Genomic DNA, 22,689 nt, shown 5'->3' on the forward strand with positions numbered 1-22,689 from the left:
GCCAAGCAGCATCAGAGTAGCAGGAAAGCTGATGTTTTGGGTCTAGAAAATGAAGAAGGGTCTAGACCTGAAACGTCAGCTTTCCTGCTCCTCTGATGCTGCTTGGCCTGCTGTGTTCATCCAGCTTGACACCTTTGTTGTCTCATTATGATACTTTGGTACATTTCATGTTTATTCACCAGCTCTGGAGCTGGAGTACAGTATACAGCTCTGGTCACCATCCTATAGGAAGGAGATGATTTGTACTGGGAGTGTGCAGAGGAGATTCACCAGGATCATGGCCCTGGGCTGAAGTGATTCAGCAATGAAGGGAGATTAGAAAGTCTGGACTGATTTATCCCCCAAGCAGAAATGGGTACAGGCGTTGGGGTCCTGACTAGGGCATACAAAGTTCTGAGGTGCTTAGATGGGAGAAACTGTTTCTCCCTTGGTAGAGGAGCCAATGATATTGGTCAGTGTTTTAAGGTAAGGAACAAGAAGTTTAGAAGAGGCTGAAGGAAAAACTATTTCACGTGGAGACTGGTGGGTATTTGGAACTTTTTGTCTAAAGTGGTGGTAGAGGCAAGAACCCCCCCAGACGCTTCAGAAATACTTGAATGGGCACTTGAGATGCTGTAGCATAGGCTCTGGGTTTGTGGGCAATTGTGGGACAGGGTTAATGACCCCCACCTCCTGAGTCAATGGGCCCACGTTTGGGTTTGTGGGAGCCGATGGCCTAGTTTTATAGCTAGTCAATGTTCTGGGGACCTGGCTTTGAATTCTGCCATGGCTGGTGGAGTTTCAGTTCTGTAAAGTTCTGGAATTAAGTGTCTGACTGTGAAACCATTATCAGTTTCAAAAAAAATCCATCTGGTTCACTAACATCTATTAGGGAAAGAAATCTGTCCTTGCCTAGTCTGGAGTCACCTGTAGGACAGCCCCACAGCAACATGGTTGAATCTTAAATGCCCTCTGGCAGTTAGGGACAAGCAATAAAGCTGGCCCTGCCTGTCATGTTCAAATCTTTATGAATTAAAAAGTTCTGCCTGTTCCTGGTGTGTGTAGTAACATCTCTGAGCAAGTTGGTTAGAAGATATCTACAAGGCTGTGGTCAACATTGTGGGAAATCTGTGATTAGAATAGGGGACTACTTTGTTAACCAGTATGGAAATGATGGGCTGAGGAGCCTATTGTCATTAAAAGTCATAGAATCTCTAAAGTGTGGAAGCAGAACATTTGGCCCATCAAGTCCAGATGGACCCTCCAAAGATCAAACAATACCCAAACCTCGCTCCCCACCTCCCCCCACCCCAAAAAAAAAAAACTGGTAACCCTGCATTTCCCATGCCAATCCACCTAGCCTGCATATCCATGGACACTCTGGCCAATTTAAGCATGGCCAATCCACCCTAACCTGCGCATCTTTGGACAGTGGGAGGAAACCTGCACAGACATGGGGAGAATGTGCAAACTCCGCACACATGGTCGCCCAGGTCCTTGACATTGTGAGGCAGCAGTGTTAACTGCTGGACACTGCTGCCCTCTGACTCCAAGACAATTCTAACAGGTTTTCTGGAAATGGAGGTGGGGTGCTTTTTCCAATCTGAATAACAGCAACCAATTCAATTAATTACTGAGTTGCTACACCTTGGCTCTTCTATCATCTTTTCTTAAAAAGAAACTTGAATTATCTTGTGTTTTCTGAGCATGTTGTGTTCTGTTAATGCTGTTATTTCAAGAGCTGATGGGCCAGATTTGAGGCATTTGTGTGGTTAATGGCCTGGAGACTAAAATCAGTTATTTGTGGACAAGAAATTGTTATTAACGTGGAGGCTGAATTCCTTCTTCCAGACTTGGAGAAGATTACAAATGGATTCATGTGTTAATGGAAATTTTATTTTTTTTGCTTGTATAATAGTCCACTGGTTTGTTTCAAATGTAAATGTTTTCATTATACTGGCCCCTGAACAAATTGCCGCTGTTCGTTAAAGATTTTCTGGCTCCATATTTCTGCTGGATTTAAAGGTTACTTAATATGTTGAATGTTTTTGGTGATAACTTGGGAAACTCTGTCTCTGGTTTGGACTCATTACCAAGGGATTATCACTGTAAAAAGGTCACTTGTTCAGAGCAAGGGTCTTTTATTCCCCTCCCCCCGCTCAACCTGTAGCTGATGCAAAACTGAAAAATGTTTTAGATACCGAAACTGGGTAAGGTAAACAACTGGAGGATTGGAATAAGCTCTGCAAATGGCTGATAATGATCAGCATCAAAATGGAAAATGCTTTTACATGAGGGATAGGAAAAGTTAGCAAACATAAAGCTAGGAGAAAAACAAATTGCTGGAGAAGCTCAGCGGGTCTGGCAGCATCTGAAGGGAAAATCCGAGTTAATGTTTTGGGTCTGGTGACCCTTCCTCAGAACGGACACAAAATGTTAACTCTGTTTTTCCCTTCACAGATGCTGCCAAACCTGCTGAGCTTTTCCAGCAATTTGTTTTGTTTCCTGATTTACAGCATCTGCAGTTCATTTTTTTTATATAAAGCTAGGAGTTTCAATTTCCAAAAATGTCTTGATTACATATTAACTGCCTGTTCCTTATGGCCATTTGCTTGAGCCCTGTAAACAGACTAAAGCTCTCAACCCAAATAGCTGGTGTATTTGCAATATGTAACTGTGAGTGGAAAAGGAAGTGTTTAAAAATTGCTGCATATCAACCTTTTCAGCTGGCTTTGTGACATAGAAATTTGAAATGTTTCTTCTCTGCAAATGATGCTAAAGACATGTACTTTGGTCTTGGAAAGCTTCCAGTCGCCCATTTGATTGGCACTACATCCACAAACTTCTACTCTCTCCACCAACGATGCTCAGCAGCAGTGTACCGTTCTCAAGATGCGCTGCAGGAATTCATCAAGGCTGTTTAGACAGCACCTTTTCTAACACTTCCATCTACAAGGGCAGCAGATACATGGGAAACACCAGCCCCTGCAAGTTCCCCTCTGAGCCAACACGGATTATGTTTAACAAGGACTGGTTGGACCGAAGGGTCTGTTTCCATGCTGTATGACTCTGACCATCCTGACTCATATATTGCTGTTCCTTTTAGTGTCGCTGGGTCAAAATCCTGGAACTCCCTCCCTAATAGTGCTGGGTGTACCTGTACCAAGTGGACAGTAGTGGTTCAGGAACTTTCTTGAGGGCAACTAGGAATGGACAATAAATACTTGTCAATGTCAAGGGGGAGACAATGGTATTATCGCTGTTAATCCAGAGACCCAGATAATATTCTGGGGATAGTAGGAACTGCAGATGCTGGAGAAGCTGAGATAACAAGGTGTAGAGCTGGATGAACACAGTAGGCCAAGCAGCATCAGAGGAGCAGGAAGGCTGATGTTTCAGGCCTAGACCTTTCTTCAGAAATGCCTCTGCTTGGCCTGCTGTGTCCATCCAGCTCTACACCTTGTTATTTCAGATTATGGGGACCCGGGTTTGAATTCTGCTGCGGTCGAATTTGAATTTAATGAAATAAAAATCTGGAATTAAGGGTCTAATGTCCATGAAACCATTGACTATTGTTGGAAAAACCCATCTGGTTCACTAATCCTTTTGTTTTCGAGAAGGAACCTGCCCTGTGTGTGACTGCAGACCTACAGCAATGTGGTTGACTCTTAACTGCCCTCAGAGGAGCTAAATGCTGGCCTAACCAGTAACATCCTTATCCCGTAAATTTAATTTAAATTAAATTGATTGCAATGACTGCCATCTTATTTGTAAGAGGGGCGCCAATAGCATCGCTGACAATTTTTTTTTTCCCCTCACCTAGGTAGCAACAGTGAGGGTTTTATCTTTTTTTGTTTTCTTCAGCACTATAGAAGTTTTTCCAATGTCCAAATGAAGAGAAACACTATGAATGTTGCAATCTGAAGTGAAAACAAATTGCTGGAGAAACTCAGGTCTGGCAGCATCTGAGGAAGGGTCACCGGACCTGAAACGTTAACTCTGTCTTTTCCTTCACAGTAGCTGCCAGACCTGCTGAGCTTTTCCAGCAACTTTTTTGTTTTTGTTCCTGATTTATAGCATCCACAGTTCTTTCGGTTTTGCTTCTGTGGAGGGAGAAGCAGAGTGAGCGTTTTGAGTTTAAGGACTTGAACTCTGTCATAGAATCAGTTAACTGTATCTCTTCCTGCACAGGTGCAGCTAGATTTGCTGAGTTTCTCCAACTTCCCCTCTTTATATGAAAACAAGATGTCATTTGCCTTAACATGTGCTGCTGCCACCAGAGGGAGCAAGGTGTTTGCAGAGTGATAGAGTCCTGTGGAGTTTTTTTTTGTCTCCTTTTATCTCATTCTAACTTTTTTTTTGGTTCTTTTTAAATAGGTTGAAAAAGTTCACTGCTGAATCTGCTAGTAGACGTCCCTGGGGAAAGACAGCAATTGCTGTTCATTCTTTTGCCCCCTCTGGCACTGCCATATATCCAGACAAAAATTTGGAATCTGTTTTGTGTGTCCACTGTGTCATATAACTGAAGGTGGGGAAAGGGAGAGCCTGAGGTGGTGATCAGCTGAAGGCAAGGGAGGGAGTTGGAGCTGGCCATTGGGAAAGAAGAATTATAGGCAGTAAATGTGAGGTGCGCAAATGGTCATTTGGCCAAACGTGGCTGATGAGTGAACCTGCATCTCTCGACCTTTGACCTAATCAGCAATCTGCTTGTCCTGGGGGCCAGACCATTCCGGATACTTGAATGCAATCAGCAGGCTGATATGCCCATGCTGTTGGAGGTGCTGTCTTTCTCCCCTCTTGAATTCATCTTTTTTTTTTTTTCCCCCTTTGTATTTGTAATGTTTGTCTTGTGGTCATCTCTCCAGTAGGACTGGGATGACTTTACCTCTGACATTTTTATTTTAGTGGGTCCCATGGTCCCGTGCCAAACATTTATCCTAAACCTAAGGTCTATCTAACCTCCACTGCTACCTTGTACTATCATCCATATGCCTATCTAATAGCCGCTTAAATGCCCCTAATGAGACCAACTCCATTACCCTCTCTGGCAATGCATTCCACGCCCCTACCACTCTGAGTAAAGAACCTACCTCTGATGTCTCCCTGATATCTATCTACCTCCTTTCCCTTTAAAACCATGTCCCCTTGTAAAAGCTACCTCCACCCTAGGAAAAAGTCTCTGGCTGTCTACTGTATACCTCTGATCATTTTGTACACCTCTATCAAGTCATCTCTCATCCTTCGTCGTTCTAAAGAGAAAAGCCCTAGCTCTCTCAACCTTTCCTCGTAAGACCTTCCCTCCATTCCAGGCAACATCCTGGTAAGTCTCCTGTGCACCTTTTCCAATGCTTTGACATCTTTCCTATAATGAGGCGACCAGAACTGGACACAATATTCCAAGTGTGGCCGAACCAAGCTTTTGTATAGTCCCAGAAGCTGCTTTCCAGATGACCTATTGTTGTTTAACCTGAGGGTTTCCATGCCTCAGGCAAGGAGGGAGGTTGAGAAGGAGACTCCTTCATGATGACCTTGGATGGTGCGGGAATTGAACCTGCACTGGTGTTGCTGTGCAGCCCAAACCAAACCAGCTGTCCAGCCAACTGAGCACCAGCATACAACTGAATAAAATATTCAGCTTGCCACTATTGCTCCCATCTTGAGTTGCACTCTAGTGCTACCAGTGTGTTTATAAATATTAGCTTCTGCTGGAACCATCTGGGGTATTTCCCCACCACAAATCCTCCTTCCTGATCTTAGCTGAGCTGATACTGTGTGGAGAAGAATGTCTGTCTGTGTTATGCCTTGGGTAGTAGTTTTTTTTGTGTCACACTCACTCTGCGTCACTGCCTGGTCCAGCCTTTATTGTCCATCCCTAGTTGCCCTTAAATGGTGGTGAACTGCTGCCTCCACCTGCTGTGGGTTGACCCACAATACACTTGGAGTACCAGGGTTTTGACCCAGCAATAGTGAAAGAATGACTGTGTTTCAGAGGTCAGGATGCTGAGTGGCTCGGAGCATTTGCAGGGAGCGGTGTTCCCATGTATCTGCTGCCCTTGTCCTTCTAGATGGAAGTGGCCATGGGTTTGGAAGGTGCTGTCTGAGGATCTATGTTGAATTTCTGCAGTGCATCTAGTGGATAGTACACACTGCTGCTGTGTGTCAGTGGTGGAGGGAGGGAGTGTCTGTGGATGCGCAAATCAAGCGGGCTGCTTTGTCCTGGATAGTGTTGAGCCTCTTGTGTTCTTGGGGCATCACTCATCCAGTCAATTGGGGAGTATTTCATCACACTCCTGACTAATGCCTTGTAGATGGTGGCCAGGCTTTGGCGAGTTAAGTGATGAGTTACTTGCTGCAGTATTCCTAGTCTCTCTCTCCTGCTCTTCTAGCCACTTTATTTGTACGGATCATCTAATTTGGTCTCTGATTAATAGTAACCCCCAAGATGTTGATAATGAGAAATTCAGCAATGGTAATGCTACTGAATGACAGGGGACAGTGGTTAGACTCTATCCTGTTTGAGATAGTCATTGCCTGACATTTGTCAAATGAACTTCAGCTTGTTTTTCTAATCAACCTGTTCAAAGACAGTATTACACACTATGGGGGAACAGGTGGGACACGAACCCAGGCTGCTCGGCCCAGGGGTGGGGACACTACCATGATACCAAGAGCCAAATGAATTTTAAAATAAAGGGTAACTTGCTTTATCACCCACTAATCATTAAAGGCTGATAGATGAGTGATGGCTATCTTGCCTTATCACACTGTTGACATAAAACATAGGAGCAGGCCATTCAGCCTTTGAGCTTATTCTGCCACTCAATATGATCATGACTGATCATCCATCTTGGTACCCTGTTCCTGCTTTCTCCCCATACTGTTTTGGTCCCTTAAACCTAAGAACTATATCCAACTCCTTATTGATCCACATTTGTATGTTTTAGCGTCAACCATGTTCTGTGGCAGAGAATTCCACAAACTCCTCGCTCTCTGGGTGAAGAAATTTCTCATCTCAGTCCTAAATGGCGGAACGTGTATCCTCAGACTGAGACCCCCTATTAGAGGAGGGAAAATCTGAAGTTGTTTAGAACTCGGAGGGAAGAAACCTTCGTAAACTGAAGGTTGTAGGGATATCAGAGGATGACCTCCTACAGGACTATTGAAAACCTGTGGTGATGGAAGCCATGTTAAGGAATAAGTGAACTTGGTTAACATGTGGTTGTTAGGGTCTCTGGGAGTGACATTAACTGAAGGATACCATCAAGTGAAAGCAGAAATTTGCTGAAAGGAGATCAATTAGGACTATGCCAGCTCTGTTTGAAACTTTTTTTACTATAGTGAGCCCACACTGAAGTTGGAGTGGCTATAAAATTATTGCTGAGGGTTATATCTTTCTGATTTTGATATTTGTAATGAGACTATTCCAACAGTTCATCTATAATGTTTCTTTTTTTGTGTGATAAACATATCCTTTTTAATAAAAAAAAAGGGCATTTATCATCCTCTTGTGGTCTGTCAAGCCAAGTTTTCAGTCGTTAGTCATAGAATTACACAATATAGATGTGGTCCTTTCACCCATTTGAGTATTACTGCCAAAAAAATCACTACACAAGTCCCATTCTTTGCACTAGACCCATAGCCCTGAATGATTTGACATTTCAACTGCTCATCCAGGTACTTTTTTATTTTTTCCCTCTGAGCTGTCTAGTGTCTTTCCATTCAAGTGTTCCCTTGTGATGTTGTTCTTCCAAAGTGCATCGCTTATCTGCCCAGCTAACCCACCCATTTATATCCTCCAATAACCCAACACCTTCCTCACTGTCAACCATCTGTCCAATCTTGGTGTCATCTTCAAACTTCCTTATCATTCCCCCACAACCCACATTCTCATCTACATTTGTGAATATCTCCAGCAGTACTACCATCAGCTGGGGTCGTGACCATATTCATTAATTAGCCGTACAATATATATTGATGTATTGGTTCTTATCTCCAATCAATGCAGAGATGGCAATAATTTGAAATTTACAGCAGGTTTCGTTATGACTCAAATATTTCTCTGACTGCACATGTTCACAGTTTTGACTTCTCTGCTGTTTGAGTTTTTGTTGAGTTTAAGGCTATGTAGAGAGAGCGAGAGAGAATTGAGTACAGTGAACATAGACCTGTTAACAGACTAATGTTTCATCGATCTGTGCTCTGTTTTAAACAGGTGAATGTCACAGCACTTCAGTCCAACATGATGATAGTTTTGGACTCATTCATTTGAGAAGTTTCTTTCTTTTTCTAAAACCCTGAGTTAGCTTTTCCATTTTGGAAGAAAATGATCTCCGATTACGTTGTGCTGTGGACATTACAAAGGGCCATTCAGGCCATCTGATCTACTTTCTTATTCCTGGCTGTTCTGCAAATCCACTCCTTGTATCATTGGTACTCCCTCACTTTGAGTCTGCTGGAGCTTTCAGGATAGAGACTGATAGACATATCTCAACCTGTTGCAATGAAGCACCTATTTTGCTGAAGAACTGTTAATTGAGTAATAGCTGAAACAATGATGTGAAGGTCAGCAGAATCTTGTATTGGATTCCTCACATTATCCCTTGAGGATTGACCAAGCTATATCGGAGATACTGACAAAAGCCTTGACTCAGTCCTTTAAACTACCTCCCTTTTTATTGCATTGAAGGTGAACCCATCGAACAATATGGACCACGTTCAAGATTCCACCTACACTCAGTCTAATTGTTTTTATTCTTTTTCATGGGACATAACTCCCTGGGCTTTGTCCATCGTCTAATTTTCTTTGAACTGAGTGGCTTGCTAGGGCCATTTCAGAGGGCAGTTAAGAAACCACCACATTTGCTATGGATCTGAATTTGCATATAGGCCAGACAATGTAGGGATGGCAGATTACCTTCCCTAAAGCACATTAGTAAGCCAGATGATGGCTTTTTGAAACAACAGGTGATATTTGTCATGGTCACCATCACCATTTCTAAATCTTTGGTAATTTTGGTTTTGGTTTCAGTTCCACCACTTGCCATGGTGTGATTTTGAACCCATGCCCCAAGAGCTCTCAAATTAGACCATTGACCTTTCTACAGGACAGAAGGTAACTATTCAGCCCATCATTTCAGCACTGGCTCTTCAACCTGGTGCCATCCTCCTTCCTTCTCCCCATAACCCTGCACGTTGTTCCTTTTTCAAATAGCCATCTAATTCCCTGTTTCCTCGGTGTCTATGCTCTCCAACACTACACCACAAATGCTATATATTAGCAGCACTAATCATTGTACAGGCAGGATTTCCTCCTTGCAATATTTTGATTCTTTTGCCAATTATTGTTAAACTCTTAAAAACATTTTCAACACTTCCACTGAGACCAATTTCTTCCTATTCCATCCAGACTTCACCGTTTTGAGTATCTCTATCAAATCTCCCTTTTATCTTCTGCAGTGAAAATATAGGCCCAACTTCTTCAAACTGTCAACTTATTTAACTTTTTTGGTTCTGGGGAAGAGGAAACTCTTGTGAATAACCACCACCTTCAGGTGCCCCTGCAAGGCACTCCCCATTCTGACTTGGAAATGTATCACTATTCCTTCAGTGTTTACTGGGTCAAAACCCAGGAGCTCCCTCCCTAAGGGCATTGTGGGTCAACCTACAGCGCAAGGATTGTAATGGTTCAAGCAGGCAGCTCAGACCACCTTCCTGAGGAAACAGATAACAAGGTGTAGAGCTGGATGAACACAGCAGGCCAAGCAGGAAAGCTGACATTTCGGGTCTGGACCCTTCGGGGGGAAAAAAATTCTGAAGAAGGGTCTGGACCCAAAACGTCAGCTTTCCTGCTCCTCTGATGCTGCTTGGCCTGCTGTGTTCATCCAGCTCTACACCTTGTTATCTCAGATTGTCCAGAATCTGCAGTTCCTCTCCCACTTGCGCGCTCTCGCCTTCCTGAGGAAGTTTGAGGTGAGAAACCAATGCTGACCCAGGCAATGATACTTGCATCCCATGAATGCATTTTTTTTAAACATTGTGTGGGTGATGATGAATGTTAAGTGAGGATGGAAGCAGATTTGAGTGATGGCTTCTATATTCAAATAGCTTGCCTGGAGCCACTCTGTCAGCATGGATATGAATGGCTGCTTGAGGCAGGCACTGAGGGCTGCCAACCTGTCAAAAGCCTCTAGTTCAGGAGGAGACATTCCTCTCTCCAAAGAAGTAAATACAGTTCAATGAATACAAAAGGCAGTATGGAGGTCCTGACACTTTAAATATCTCTTGTCTGTTCAGTCAAAAGGCAAACACTTCTATTCCCGTGAGACATTGGAGCAAAAGGAGGCCATTCGTCCATCGAGTCGGATCTGTTGGTCAATGGCTGATGTAATAATCCTCAACTTCACTTTCCTGCTTTTCTCCCCCATAATCTTTGACACCGTTCCTGATTTGATTTTCAGTCTCAGCCTTGAATATACTTGATGACCCAGTCTTGACATCCCCTTTGTGGATTTTTTTAAAAAAATATAAAACAGATTTGCTACCCCCAGGAGAAATTCCACTTCATCTGTCTTAAATGTGCAATGCCTCATTCTGGGAGTAAGCCCTTTGGTCTCAGACACCCCCACAAGGGGAAGCAACCGTTGTCAAGCTGCATTAGATCCTTTTAACTTTCTTTGTGTTGATTATTAAGACTGTGACTGAAAAGCTGGAGAGGAAATCCTATTTTTTTAAAGGAGGAGAGAGGGGTGGAGAAGTTTGGGAAGAAACGTCCAGAGTTGGGGCTTTAGTAGCTGAAGTTACAAACACCGATGGTACAGTTCAACAATAGGATGTGTACTTAGGCCAGTACTGGAGGATTTAAGATAGACCTGAGGGTTATAGGGTTAATGTTGGTTAATGGAGGGTGTGAGGTGTCCAAATGATAAACTCTAGGAGACTGTAGGTCAGTGATGGGCAGTGAGTGATGTGACCTGTGAGGGTCAATGACATTGTCTTTTTGTGACTGTATAATGAGCTGCCAGAGGAAGTGGTGGAGGCTGGTACAATTACAACATTTAATAGGCATTTGGATGCGTATATGAATAGGAAGGGTTTAGAGGGATGTGGGCCAAATGCTGGCAAACTGGGTTAGACTAATTTAGGATATCTTGCTGGCATGGATGAGTTGGACCGAAGGGTCTGTTTCCATACTATACATCTCGATGACTCCTCGTGGAATTGTCTGCTGCCTTTTTAATTATCCTGAGTTTTCTTAGCCCAGAATCCAAATAGTTTTTCAAAAGTCAGTTTATTGAACTTTGAAGCTGTGTTATGTCACTTTAACCTCTCTGCTGTGTTTATTGTGCTCCTAAGCTGCTAATATGTCTTGTATCTAATCCCCAAGGCCAATGTACTGCTTCTCTGTTCATCCCTGGCATCGGCTGAACAGTGTCCAAGTCAAGACTTTTCTATCCACTTCTTCAGTTTATAAATTGGTTTTGACAGCACTCTGTTTGTACGTGGACGTTAGCAATGCTGAGCTCTAATGAGCTGAAAGCTGCAGTATATTCTGAATCGAGGATTGTTCCTCCTTTTGTCTGTGTGAGGGCTTGCTGTCTCTACAAAGTATTTGTGTAGTTGCTCAGCAGCAGTGTTGGAAGGGGACACCATGGTTGGGAGTTTCCAGTTGTCCCAAGATTTTATCGATGCTGGAGTAAACTTGACTCTTGGTAATATCCAGCAACCATGGCAACTGGTGGTTCATGTGGACTTGCAGCTGGATTATGTTGCCTTTAATGAAACGATGAAACCACTGAAGGATCCAGTGAAGGGCTGCAGCTCTCTGGTAAATCGCTCACTCTTCTACTGTATTTTTATTTATCTATTTATTTTTCCTGCTGGGTTTTGGGGAGGGAGGAGTGGCGGCTGAGTACCAGGGGCATGAGCTGTCAATTCCCACTTCAGCCCCAGTGAGTGGTCTCTGGACAAATATTGTTGTAAAATATCAGGGGACGCGGTGGCCTAGTGGTATTGTCACTGTGCCACTGGGCTAGTGGCCCAGAGACCCAAGGTCAAGTGTTGGGACCTGCGTTCCAATCCCACCATGGCAGATGGTGACGTTTTTTTTTAATCGAAAAGCTGGTCGGTCTGACTGATCGATCAGGAGTGGTTAATTTTTATCATAAAATCCCATCTGGTTCAGAGAAGGAAATCTGTCCTTACCTGGTCTGACCTACATGTGAATCCAGACCCACAGCAATGTGGTTGATTCTTAACTACCCTATGGGGAATTGGGGATGGACTGTACATGTTGGTCTAGTTAGTGGTCTCCACATCCCATTAATAAGAGGATTCCATAACACTCATTGTTACATAGGAAACACTAACTGTATTGTATATCTAACTCTCCTACCTCAACTGTACCACTGCAGAGATGCAACACTTCCTTATGATGGTGTGGACAATTAGGGTTAACCCTTGATGATCTTAGGCGCGCACACTTTTTTTTTCTCTTCAAGCAACCACCTTTTGTAGTACCAACTGTGCTGATGTTCCTGAAGCCTTGAGCAAGAGAACTAGAGTAAGCTGTTCATTTCTCCTTCATCCCTGCTGAGCCATTTGTGACTGGAGTCAATGTCTGTCATCTTACTCCTATCGAGGCTCAGATATTGTTAGGTAGGGGCTTTGGGACCCCGGAGCACACTTGTGGTGATGTCACAGAACTGTACGTTCAGGTGGGAAGGGGGTCAGCATTGGGGCCCTCTTTACCAGATGGAAAAGGAACAGTTAAAGTTTGAGTGACACACACTGGTCTGTCTTGTTCTTCTACTCTTTAATATAGAGTTCAGTATGACCAATATGTTCATTTCATTTCCACTACTTTTTTATTTTCCTGGTTTTTGCCCTTTTGGATGTCAGACCTACTGCATCATGAGCATGAACATAGGAAGATGATAGATCAGTCCTTGTCATCTCCTGGCAGAGACACAGACCTCAAGTAACGCTATTTAATATAAGTCTGAAGACAGTTCTTGAACTTTGTCTTCTCCTTGACCAATCTGCTTTGAACTCTGGGTGACTCCGAACCATGTGATAAAATTTTAAAGTTGATAAATCAACACCAGAAAATGTTGTGGGGAATGGGGGTGGTGGGAGTGAAATTAAACACTGACTTTAGCGGCACTCTTTGTTTTGTTTGCCCCTGGATTTGCCAGCAACCATTCCTGGAGATTTGCCTATGATTCATTGAATCCCTACAGTGTGGATGCAGGCTATTTGGCCCATCGAGTCCACCCCACCCACTCTATCCCCATAACCCTGTATTTCGCCTAGTAGACTAGGTGGTCTCCTAGTGGTATTATCGCTGGACTATTAATCCAGGGACCCAGGCTCAAATCCTGCCGCAGCAGATGGTGGAATTTGAATTCAATAAAATATCTGGCATTAAGAATCTAATGATGACCGTGAGTCGATTGTCAGGAAAAACCCACCTCGTTCACTAATGTCCCTTGGGGAAGGAAACTGCCATCCTTACCTGGTCTGGCCTACATGTGACTCCAGACCCACAGCAATGTGGTTGACTCCTAATTGCCCAGAGGACAATTCAGGATGGGGCAATAAATGCTGCCTGGCCAGTGACTCCCTCATGCTGTGAATGCATAAAGAAAAAGTCCCTGGATGCCAGGGGCAATTTAGCATGGCCAATTCACCTAATCTGCACCTCTGGACTGTGGGAGGAAACCGGAGCACCCGGAGGAAACCGCGTACACTGGGAGAACGTGCAAACTCCACGCAGTTGCCCGAGGGTGTAATGGAGCTCAGGTCCCTGGCGCTGTGAGGCAGATATGCTAAACGCTGAGCCACTGTGCGTCCCGTCATTTTTATTGGGGACTGCAGGGTAAACAGGAGGTGGGTTGGCTGGAAAGTGATTTTAAAGTAATGTCCTCAGCACTGTCAGGTGAATGTATGGGGAAACCCTATCCTCCTTACCTGTAACTAATACAGGTTCTATGGCCTAACTTGTGCTGTATCTCTTTTCAGCGAATCATCCTCAAATTGAATTCGAGCAACCATATATACACCTTCTGCATTAAGGACTATGGGGAATGGGCTGGAGTTAAGCTAACAAATTTCTCCTGTCCTGTTCTGGTGTACTGAACATGAACTTGTAATACACACAGAGACAAGCTCGACACTTTGAGGTCAACCACAGCACATTAACATATAGATTGAAAGATAGGAGTGGAATGTCTTCTGATCCCACTGGTTGACAACATTTGTTTTCCCATAAATGATAAGATTTGTGGGGCTTGTGTTCAGTGAGCAAGTAGTTTATTATTTAGCCGTGTCCTGGCTTTAAGGCAATTAAAGAGCACTGCTGAATTCACGAGTGCTGAGAGGAATATTTTATGGATGCTTCAGTTTAATATTGCATCATGTGTATGTGGTTGTCATTAGTGAGATGGGAGACAGAGACCCATTACAAGCTCAATTTATGCTCTTAATTTCTATTTGATGGTCAGTTTGCAGAAACTGCTTTTGAGGTAATATCAAGCCTCTGAGCTGTGTAAAGTCACACGGGTTATCAGACGCAGTCTGTCTGGTCTTTTTAATGGTGAATCACTCGCTCTCCCACTGCGTTGGGCTCAGACCTGAAAGTGGCAACTTGATGCAGAAAATTATTTTGCAGACCAGAACTCTGTACACAGATTGTTGTCAGAATCAGTTATTTTCCAACTTTTTAAGGGGTTCAGATCACCCCCAGATCTCTGGTTCAGGGTCATTGACCTCCATGAGAAATTTGCACCAGAACGTTTCCTTCAACTTCATTAATAGCTTTTACGTGTGAAGGCTCTTCCTTGTGTTGCAAACTCTGGAGATTGAGTTTGGTTGCAGAATTATTATGGTATGGAAGGAGGCCATTCAGCCCATGTCACGCTGGCTGTATTATCAAGTTCAACTCTATCCAGTACCAGTCTCTCACCTTTACCCCGTATGCCACTACCGTCCAAAATAATCATCGAATGCCCTCTGGAATCATTCAAATGAATCTGCCTCCACTACACTTCCAGGTAGTACACTCCATTCCCTAACTACTCGGGGAAAAGGTGTTTCTTCCTCGCCTCCTTGCTTTGTTTGCACATCACTTTAAACGTATGCCCTTTCGTTCTTATTTCTTTTACTTGACTTTTGGCATATCGTCAGAAAAAGACCCACTTTCTCACAGTCCCTGTTTGCAGGATGCTGTTCATGTTGCAAAAGTAGAAATTGCTGGAAAAGCTCAGCAGCATCTGTGGAGAGAAATCAGAGTTGCTGTTTTTGGGCTGAGTGACCCTTCCTCAGACCCTGATCCTGCTTCACCATTTAAAAAGACCAGACCGAGACTGCGTCTGATAACCCCTATGTGACTTTACACGGCTCAGAGGCTCGATATTACCTCAAAGCAGTTTCTGCAAACTGACCATCAAATAGAAATTAAAAGCATAAATTGAGTTTGTAATGGGTCACTGCCATCTCACTAATGACAAAACCACATATGCCTGATGCAATATTAAACTGAAACATTCATAAAATATTCCTCAACCTGAAACATTGGAGAGAAATCAGAGTTGCTGTTTTGGGGCTGAGTGACCCTTCCTCAGACCCTGACTCTGATTTCTCTCCACAGATACTGCTGGACCTGCTGAGCTTTTCCAGCAATTTCTATTTTGTCTCTGATTTACAGCATCTGCAGTTTTTTTTATTTCACTGTTTTGGGCACCACAACATTTGTCAGGTTTCTAGTTTATAGTACATTAACTTGCCAGCCCACAATACCCCAGTGCCTATACTTTGTTCTGTGGCGTTCCTTTCCCATTCCTGTCTTTTTAGGGGCTGTGTGGTCACTGGCAGTTTCCTGATCTTCCCCTTTCGGAATTATGCCATTTTGTTGCGTGCCTCAGCTCGTGCCTCCAACTGTGTTGCTTTCTCTCTGGATATATTCTTATTGTAGTCCAACTAAGTCAAAAGAATTCACCAAGAATACAACATAGGCTGGTCTTTAATTATGCTTTATACTTCCATTCTCGCATCTTTCGACCCACCTGTAAGCATCATTAATAAGTGTTGCCTCACTTCTGAATCTTCATTGAATTTGGTCCTTTCCAGAATTTAAGGATTTTAGGATGACGTCAGTTTTAGCTGAAATCTCTTGATGCCTAGTCTTGCACCTATCACCTGCTCAGGAGTATGGCTGTACAGACCTGTTGGGTTGAATGGCCTGTTCCGTTCTGTGTGATTGCCTTACTCATAGAATCCTGGAATATACTGTTTGGCTTCAGACCATGTCCATGCCTCAAGTCTTTTTTTTTTTCCTAAACTGCCCAGTTTTGAATTTAATTTGTTAATCCCATGTATCCAAATCTCTCTGGTTTGGATGCATGGCTTGTCTGTTTGGTGGTTGAGTTGATGTTTTTTAATATTTTCTAGTACTGAAGGGCAAGGCACAGTGACTCGGTGGTTCGCACTGCTGCCTCACAGCATCAGGGACCCAGGTTCGATACCAAGGTTGCAAGACTGTGTACAAAGTCCACGCAGACCTTTTTCCCTGTATCTGTTGTGGGTTTCCTCCCACCAAGAGACATGCCTGTGAGATGGATTGGCCATGCAAAATTGGCGAGTGTCCAGGGATGTGTGGCCTTGGTGGGTTAGCCATGGGAAGAGCAGGGTTACAGGGATAGGATGTGTGGGTGTTGGTGGGATCCTCTTTTTGGAGGGTCGGTGTGGACTTGACAGGCTGACTGGCCAAATCCATATGGTTCTGGAAGCTTTCTTGTGCTACTTGGCCTGGCACTGTGGATTCAGGAGGTTGCAGAATTCTGTCACAGCAAATAAGGCCAAAACATTGGGTGTTTTCAAGGGGTTAGGTGTAGTTCTTGGGGCTAAAGGGTACGGGGGAGAAAGTGGGAACAGGATTTGAATGATCAGCCATGATCACATTGGATGGCAGAACAGCCTTGTAGGGCTGAATGGCCTACTCCTCTCATTGTCCATGTTTTGAGTGATAAGTTCCCAACTTTTTAACTGACCACAAATTTCATTCAGCTAGTACCTTTGCAAAACATCCCAAAATGCTTCTTGGGGTCATAATCAATCAGACAAAAGCTATCATTGCTCCAGAGCAGGAGGCATTAGAACAAGTGGCCAAATGCTCGATCAGAGGTGGGCTTTTGAAATATCTCGACCCCATTCCGCGCCCCCTCCGCCCCAACCAACCCATGTCCCCTTTTTTTGTGTGGGAAGGGTCCCAGGAGGGAATTTGAGTGCATGACATTCAACATTGGAACAGTGTAAGATGACAGGTGGCAGAGTTGAAGGAATATTGATGTATGACTGAGGAGATTGCAATACTGACAGTCGAACAGCAGGTGGAGGGATTTCATAGAATCACTTAGAATTTCTACAGTCTGGAAGCCGGCCATTTGGCCCATAGTCTACACCAAACCTCCGAGGATCTGACCTGCCTACCCAATCCCTGTAATCCCACACTTCCAATGGCTAATCCACCCAGCCTGTACACCTTTTGACTGTGGGAGGAAACCCACGCAGACACAAGGATAATGTGCCAACTCCGCACACAGTCACCCCTGGGTCCCTGGCGCTGTGAGGCAGCAGTGCTAACCACTGAGCCACCGTGCTGCTCCAAACATGGGAACACCAAATTTTTAAAATTGTGAAGTTTGTGCTGGATGTGAACGTAGGTCACTATGGGAGTAATGGGTGAAGGGGACTTGGTGCAAATATGATTTCATACACTCAACACTGTCTTATGAGGGGCATATGGTGAATAGACCTGGTTGAGCTGTCTATCAATGACTCAATTTATCTCCCATTGTTTGGCTTGTACAAGAAAATATCCTGTGGAAAAGGTGTCCCCCATGCCAATGTGGGGATTGGATCAGTTTAGTGGAGGCGTTGCAACTGCTAACTCTGTCTAAAGACTAACTTGTGACCAAAGGCTGTGCACCCACTTCCACTTCTGCGTTTTGAAGAGTAGGTTGTGCCTATGCTGCATCACGTCAAAATAAAGTTTTTAATGTCTGACCGGGAATTTGTGACCACCATTTCCAGACAGTTGGTTCACAATTCTCCCCCTTTGCCCCAGCGCCCCCACCCCCGCAAGCTCAGAGCATTGCCATTTGCTCAAAAGGCCTACCTTCTGGCCAATCCCAGAGTGGATGGGCCTTTTGGTGTCATGTGAACAGCACCACGAGAAAGATGTCTGTCAAGTTAATCCGAACTGAAGACCAGATGTATGGCACAAAGACTCTTTTATAAATGATTCACGACCCCTGTCATTAGCTATGGATGACTCCCTCCCCCCACCTTCACGATCTCCTGTCCCTCACCCTTCCCCCTCCCAGACGGTTTCCAGGGTGGTTGTAATCACATTAATGCATGAGTGCTTACAGTATTGCACATGTCAAGTGGATTAATGAATACCTGTTGTAGCTCGACAGAGCCTGGTTTATAATTTACCAAGCTGTTTCGGCCAGATGACTGATATCTGGGCTGAAATTAAAAGAACAAGACCAATGTGAGAGGGTGTCACGCGAAGAGACGGACTGGGTGATGGTAGTGAGGAAACACCAGTCTTATTCTGTGCAGCTTGGCTGGAGTCGTTCCAGATCTGACTGCCCTTTTAAAGGCAGCATACTCTCATGAAATCTTAAACCCACAACGGGGTCTGGTGTGCAGTCAGGTCCCGCTCTGCTCCTGTTAACGCTCGAGAGGGATTAGTTTGTGTCTCCTCACTGGCCCTGTCAAGACGTTGCTGTGTTGAGATTCTCTCTTCCCCTTTCATTCTCCCCCCCCCACCCCTGCTGAGTGGCACTGGAGTCCATGATAATGTTAGCTGTAGTCAGTTGTTGATGACAGGAGTGCAGTAGGACATTGCTATTGATGTTTGTTGGGGGGCTGCCGCATCTGCGATTTTTTTTTTTTTTGTGAGCGAGGCTCTGCGGCCAGGACATGTACCCACACAGAGGGGTCGATGATGACTTGTATCAGAAGGACGAAGGGAAATGGGCTCTTCTGCGTAACGTCAATCAAGTGTTTAAACACCAGCACACTCTCCTCCCGGTAAGCACTGATCAATGCTTTCTACTCCTACCTGCTCAGATGTTATTATACACCTCTGGATCAAGTATCGCTTGAACCCAGGCCTCCTGGCTCAAAGGTAGGGGTATTGCCATTGTTGTGCTGATCCCATGTATCTGCTGCCTTTGTTCCTCTAGAGAAATGGTTGTGTTTGGAAGGTGCTGTCTAAGGAGCCTTGGTGACTTTCTGCAGTGCATCTTGTTGATTGTACACGCTGTTGCTACTGAGCGTCAGTGGTGTGTGACGATAATATTCCTTTTAAGGGTGTATTTTGTCCTTTTTTTGAGAGAATTTAAGACTGAGGTACACAGCTGTCTGTTTGAATCCAATGAGCAGCTTTTGAGGCCTTGAGGTTTTTCTTTTTAAAAGGTTGGAACAATAGAAGCAGCCTGAATGGGTGGGGGTCAAGTGCTCTCAACCAGGATTTGAAGTTTTTTTGTTTTTCAGTAGCAGTTGTTGCCAGTCTGTTTGGGTTTAGAAGCTGCAGTACACCTCTCCCTGCTACTGCCTGTCTCCGTTTTCTCTTGATGGGTTTTTTTTCCTCCTGAACTAGAGAATTGCACGTGAGACGATCTATTTTACTGAATTTGCCTTTGCTGAGTGTTTTGCAATTGGAATGGTTACTGGTCATGAAATTCCTTGAGGGTTATCATAGATAATGCCCGAGGCGTGTGCGTGTGTTCGTTCGTGGTTACCAGGTGATCGCTTCCTCTGTGCACTCCCTCCTGCACACTCCCTCTTCACATTTTTCCCTACTTTGCCTTGTGCCTTCCCTCTACCACTTCCTTGTATTCATCTTCCTACCCACCACCAGATTCATAGCCACTGTTATTTTCAATTCCAGACTTAATTTTAATTTAAATTCCACAAGCTGCCATGATGCGATATTACCACGACCATAAGCTATAGAATGACCTTGCTATCAGTCCAGCATATACCTACCCCCAGGGCAGGCAATGGCCTAGTGGTATTGTCACTGGACTGTTAACCCAGAGATCCAGATAATGCTCTGGGGACCTGGGTTCGAATCCTGCCTCAGCAGGTGGTGGGATTTGAATTCAATAAATAGCTGGAGTTAAGAATTTAATGATGACCATGTATCCAGTGTCTATTGTCAGGAAAAACCCATCTGGTTCACATCCTTGCTTGGTGTAGACTAAATGTGACTCCAGACTCACAGCAATGTGGATGACCCTTAGCTGCCCTCCAGGCAATAAATGCTGCCTGGCCAGTGACTCTGTCATCCCATTAATGAATAAAGAAATGCAGGGGGTTCAAGATGATACAGAAACTGATGGGCTGTTAAATAGTGAGGATGGTTGCCTTAGATTACAGGAGAATATAGACAGGCTGGTCAGATGAGTTGGTCAGTGACAAATGGAATTCAATCTGGATAAGTGTGAGGTGATGCACTTGGGTAGAACAAACAAAGCAAGGGGATACGTGAACAGTTGGACCCTGGGAATGCCTGAGGATCAGAGGGACCTTGGTGTGTCTGTACACCAGTCCCTTTGGGTATCAGGATTTTTACTTAAAGTGATTTAAAAAGGCATATCGGATACTTGTCTTCAATAGCCAAGGTATAGAGTTGAAGAGCGGGGAGGTGATGCTGGAATTGTGTAAAACATTGGTTAGGCCACAGCTAGAGTACTGTGTGCGCAGTTCTGGAATCCACATTATAGGAGGGATGTGGTAGCACTGGAGAAGGTGCAAAGATTTACCAGGATGTTGCCTGTGCTGGAGAGATTGTTATAAAGACAGATTGGGGTTGTTTTCCTTAGAGCTGAGGAGACTGAAGTGGGGTACGTGATTGAGTTGTATAAAATTTGAGGGGCACAGGATAGATAGGAAGAAACTCCTCCATGAAGAGACCCATGACTGGGGACATAGATTTAAGGTAATGGGCAATAAGTTTTTATAGGGGATGTGAAGAAAACCTTTCACCCAGAAGGTGGTGGGAATCTGGAATTCACTAAGGTTGGTAGAAGCAGAAGTACTTAACGTTTTTAAGAAGTATTTTGATGTACACTTGCAACTGTAAGGCATACAAGGCTATGGCCCAAGTGCTGGAAAATGTGAATAGAATAGTTAGGTGATTGTTTTTGACTAACCAGACTCGGGCTGAAGGGCCTCTTTCTGTGCTGTAAGTCTCTCTGAAAAAGACAGCTCCTCACCACCACGTTGACAGCAATTAGGTTTCAGCCATAAAAGCTGGGCTCACAAGTGATACTTGCATCCCACAAATGGTTATAGAGGACCCTGAACAGGGGTTCAAGTCCATAGCTGCCTGAAAGTGGCCACGCTACTAGGTAGGGTGGTAAAGGTGGCGTATGGTATGCTTGCCTTTTATTGGTCGGGGCATTGAATAGAAGAGTCAGGATGTCTTGCTGCAGCTTTATAAGACTCTGGTTAGGCTGCGCTTAACGTATTGTAATCAATTCTGGTTGTCACCTTTATAGGAAGGATATGGAAGCTTTGGAGAGGGTGCAGAAGAGGTTTACCAGGATGCTGCCTGGATTAGAAGGTATGAGCTATCAGGAGAGGCTGGAAAATTAGAGTCGTTTTCCCCAGAGCAGTGGAGGCTGGGGGGAGCTGATAGAAGTGTATAAAACTGAGATGCATAGATAGGGTTGGCAATCAGAATCCTTTTCTCAGGTGAAATATCTAATACTGGGGAGCATGCATATTTAAGATGAGAGGAGGACTTTTTTTTTAGTGGTAGGTGCCTTGGAATGCACTGCCAGGGGTGGTGGTGGAGGCAGATAGGATGAGGGTGTTTCAGGGGCTTTTACATAAGCACATGAATAAGCATGAAATTGAGGGATATGGTCCAAGGGCAGGCAGAACAGATTAGCTTAATTTGGTGTCATGTTCAGCACAACATTATGGGCTGAAGGGCCTGTTCCTGTCCTGTTCTATGTTCTAATGATTAAAAGAAAATCTGGATTATTAAAACTCATTCTTGGCCTCTAATAATGTAACTACCTAGCCTGCACACTTCACCTAAAAGGTATAAAAATTTATAATGGAGATTTAATTACAGATAAATCTTCCCCCCTCCAGTAACACAAGCTGACCATGAGCCATCTGTCTGTCTCCAGGGGGATTACGTCTGGCTGGATCTGAAGACTGGACGTGAGTTTGAAGTTCCTATCGGGGCAGTAGTGAAACTCTGTGACTCTGGCCAAACTCAGGTTGTGGATGATGAAGGCAATGTGAGTAATCTGCCATTTTGACTAGGACTGTCATCGTTCTGTCATAGTGTTGTGTTCCTTAACACTGCTCTCAGTCTCTTACTGAACTGATCAATTAATGTAGGTTCAATATAGTACAAAATCTCCAGATTTGGTTAGAAGATAAACTGATAAATAGATCTATAACTAAAACCTGTCAAAAGATCTTTAGTCTATCATTGTTGCTGGTCATCTGATATGATCTTGCTCCTTAGCTCATGATTGTTTTCAGCTCCTAAAGCAGTGACAACTGTTATTTTTCCCCAAGATAAAAGAACATGAACTGAATGCAAATATGGATATGTTATATAACTGAGACGACAAGGTGCAGGGCTGGATGAACACAGCAGGTCAAGCAGCA

At 44.1% G+C, this 22,689-nt stretch overlaps 1 protein-coding gene across 3 annotated transcripts in view; it reads left to right on the forward strand.

The window, feature by feature from the left end:
- myo7aa (myosin VIIAa) overlaps positions 1 to 22,689 on the forward strand; it is a 232,413-nt gene that overhangs the window by 37,771 nt on the left and 171,953 nt on the right. For all 3 annotated transcript variants that reach the window (XM_048598018.1, XM_048598019.1, XM_048598020.1), the window contains exon 3: positions 22,197 to 22,310. In XM_048598018.1, the coding sequence (XP_048453975.1) occupies positions 22,197 to 22,310 (114 nt within the window). The remainder of the gene's footprint in view (positions 1 to 22,196; positions 22,311 to 22,689) is intronic.

This window comes from Rhincodon typus, chromosome 6 (genome assembly GCF_021869965.1).
Source record: "Rhincodon typus isolate 14 chromosome 6, sRhiTyp1.1, whole genome shotgun sequence".
Lineage (NCBI taxonomy): Eukaryota > Metazoa > Chordata > Chondrichthyes > Orectolobiformes > Rhincodontidae > Rhincodon > Rhincodon typus.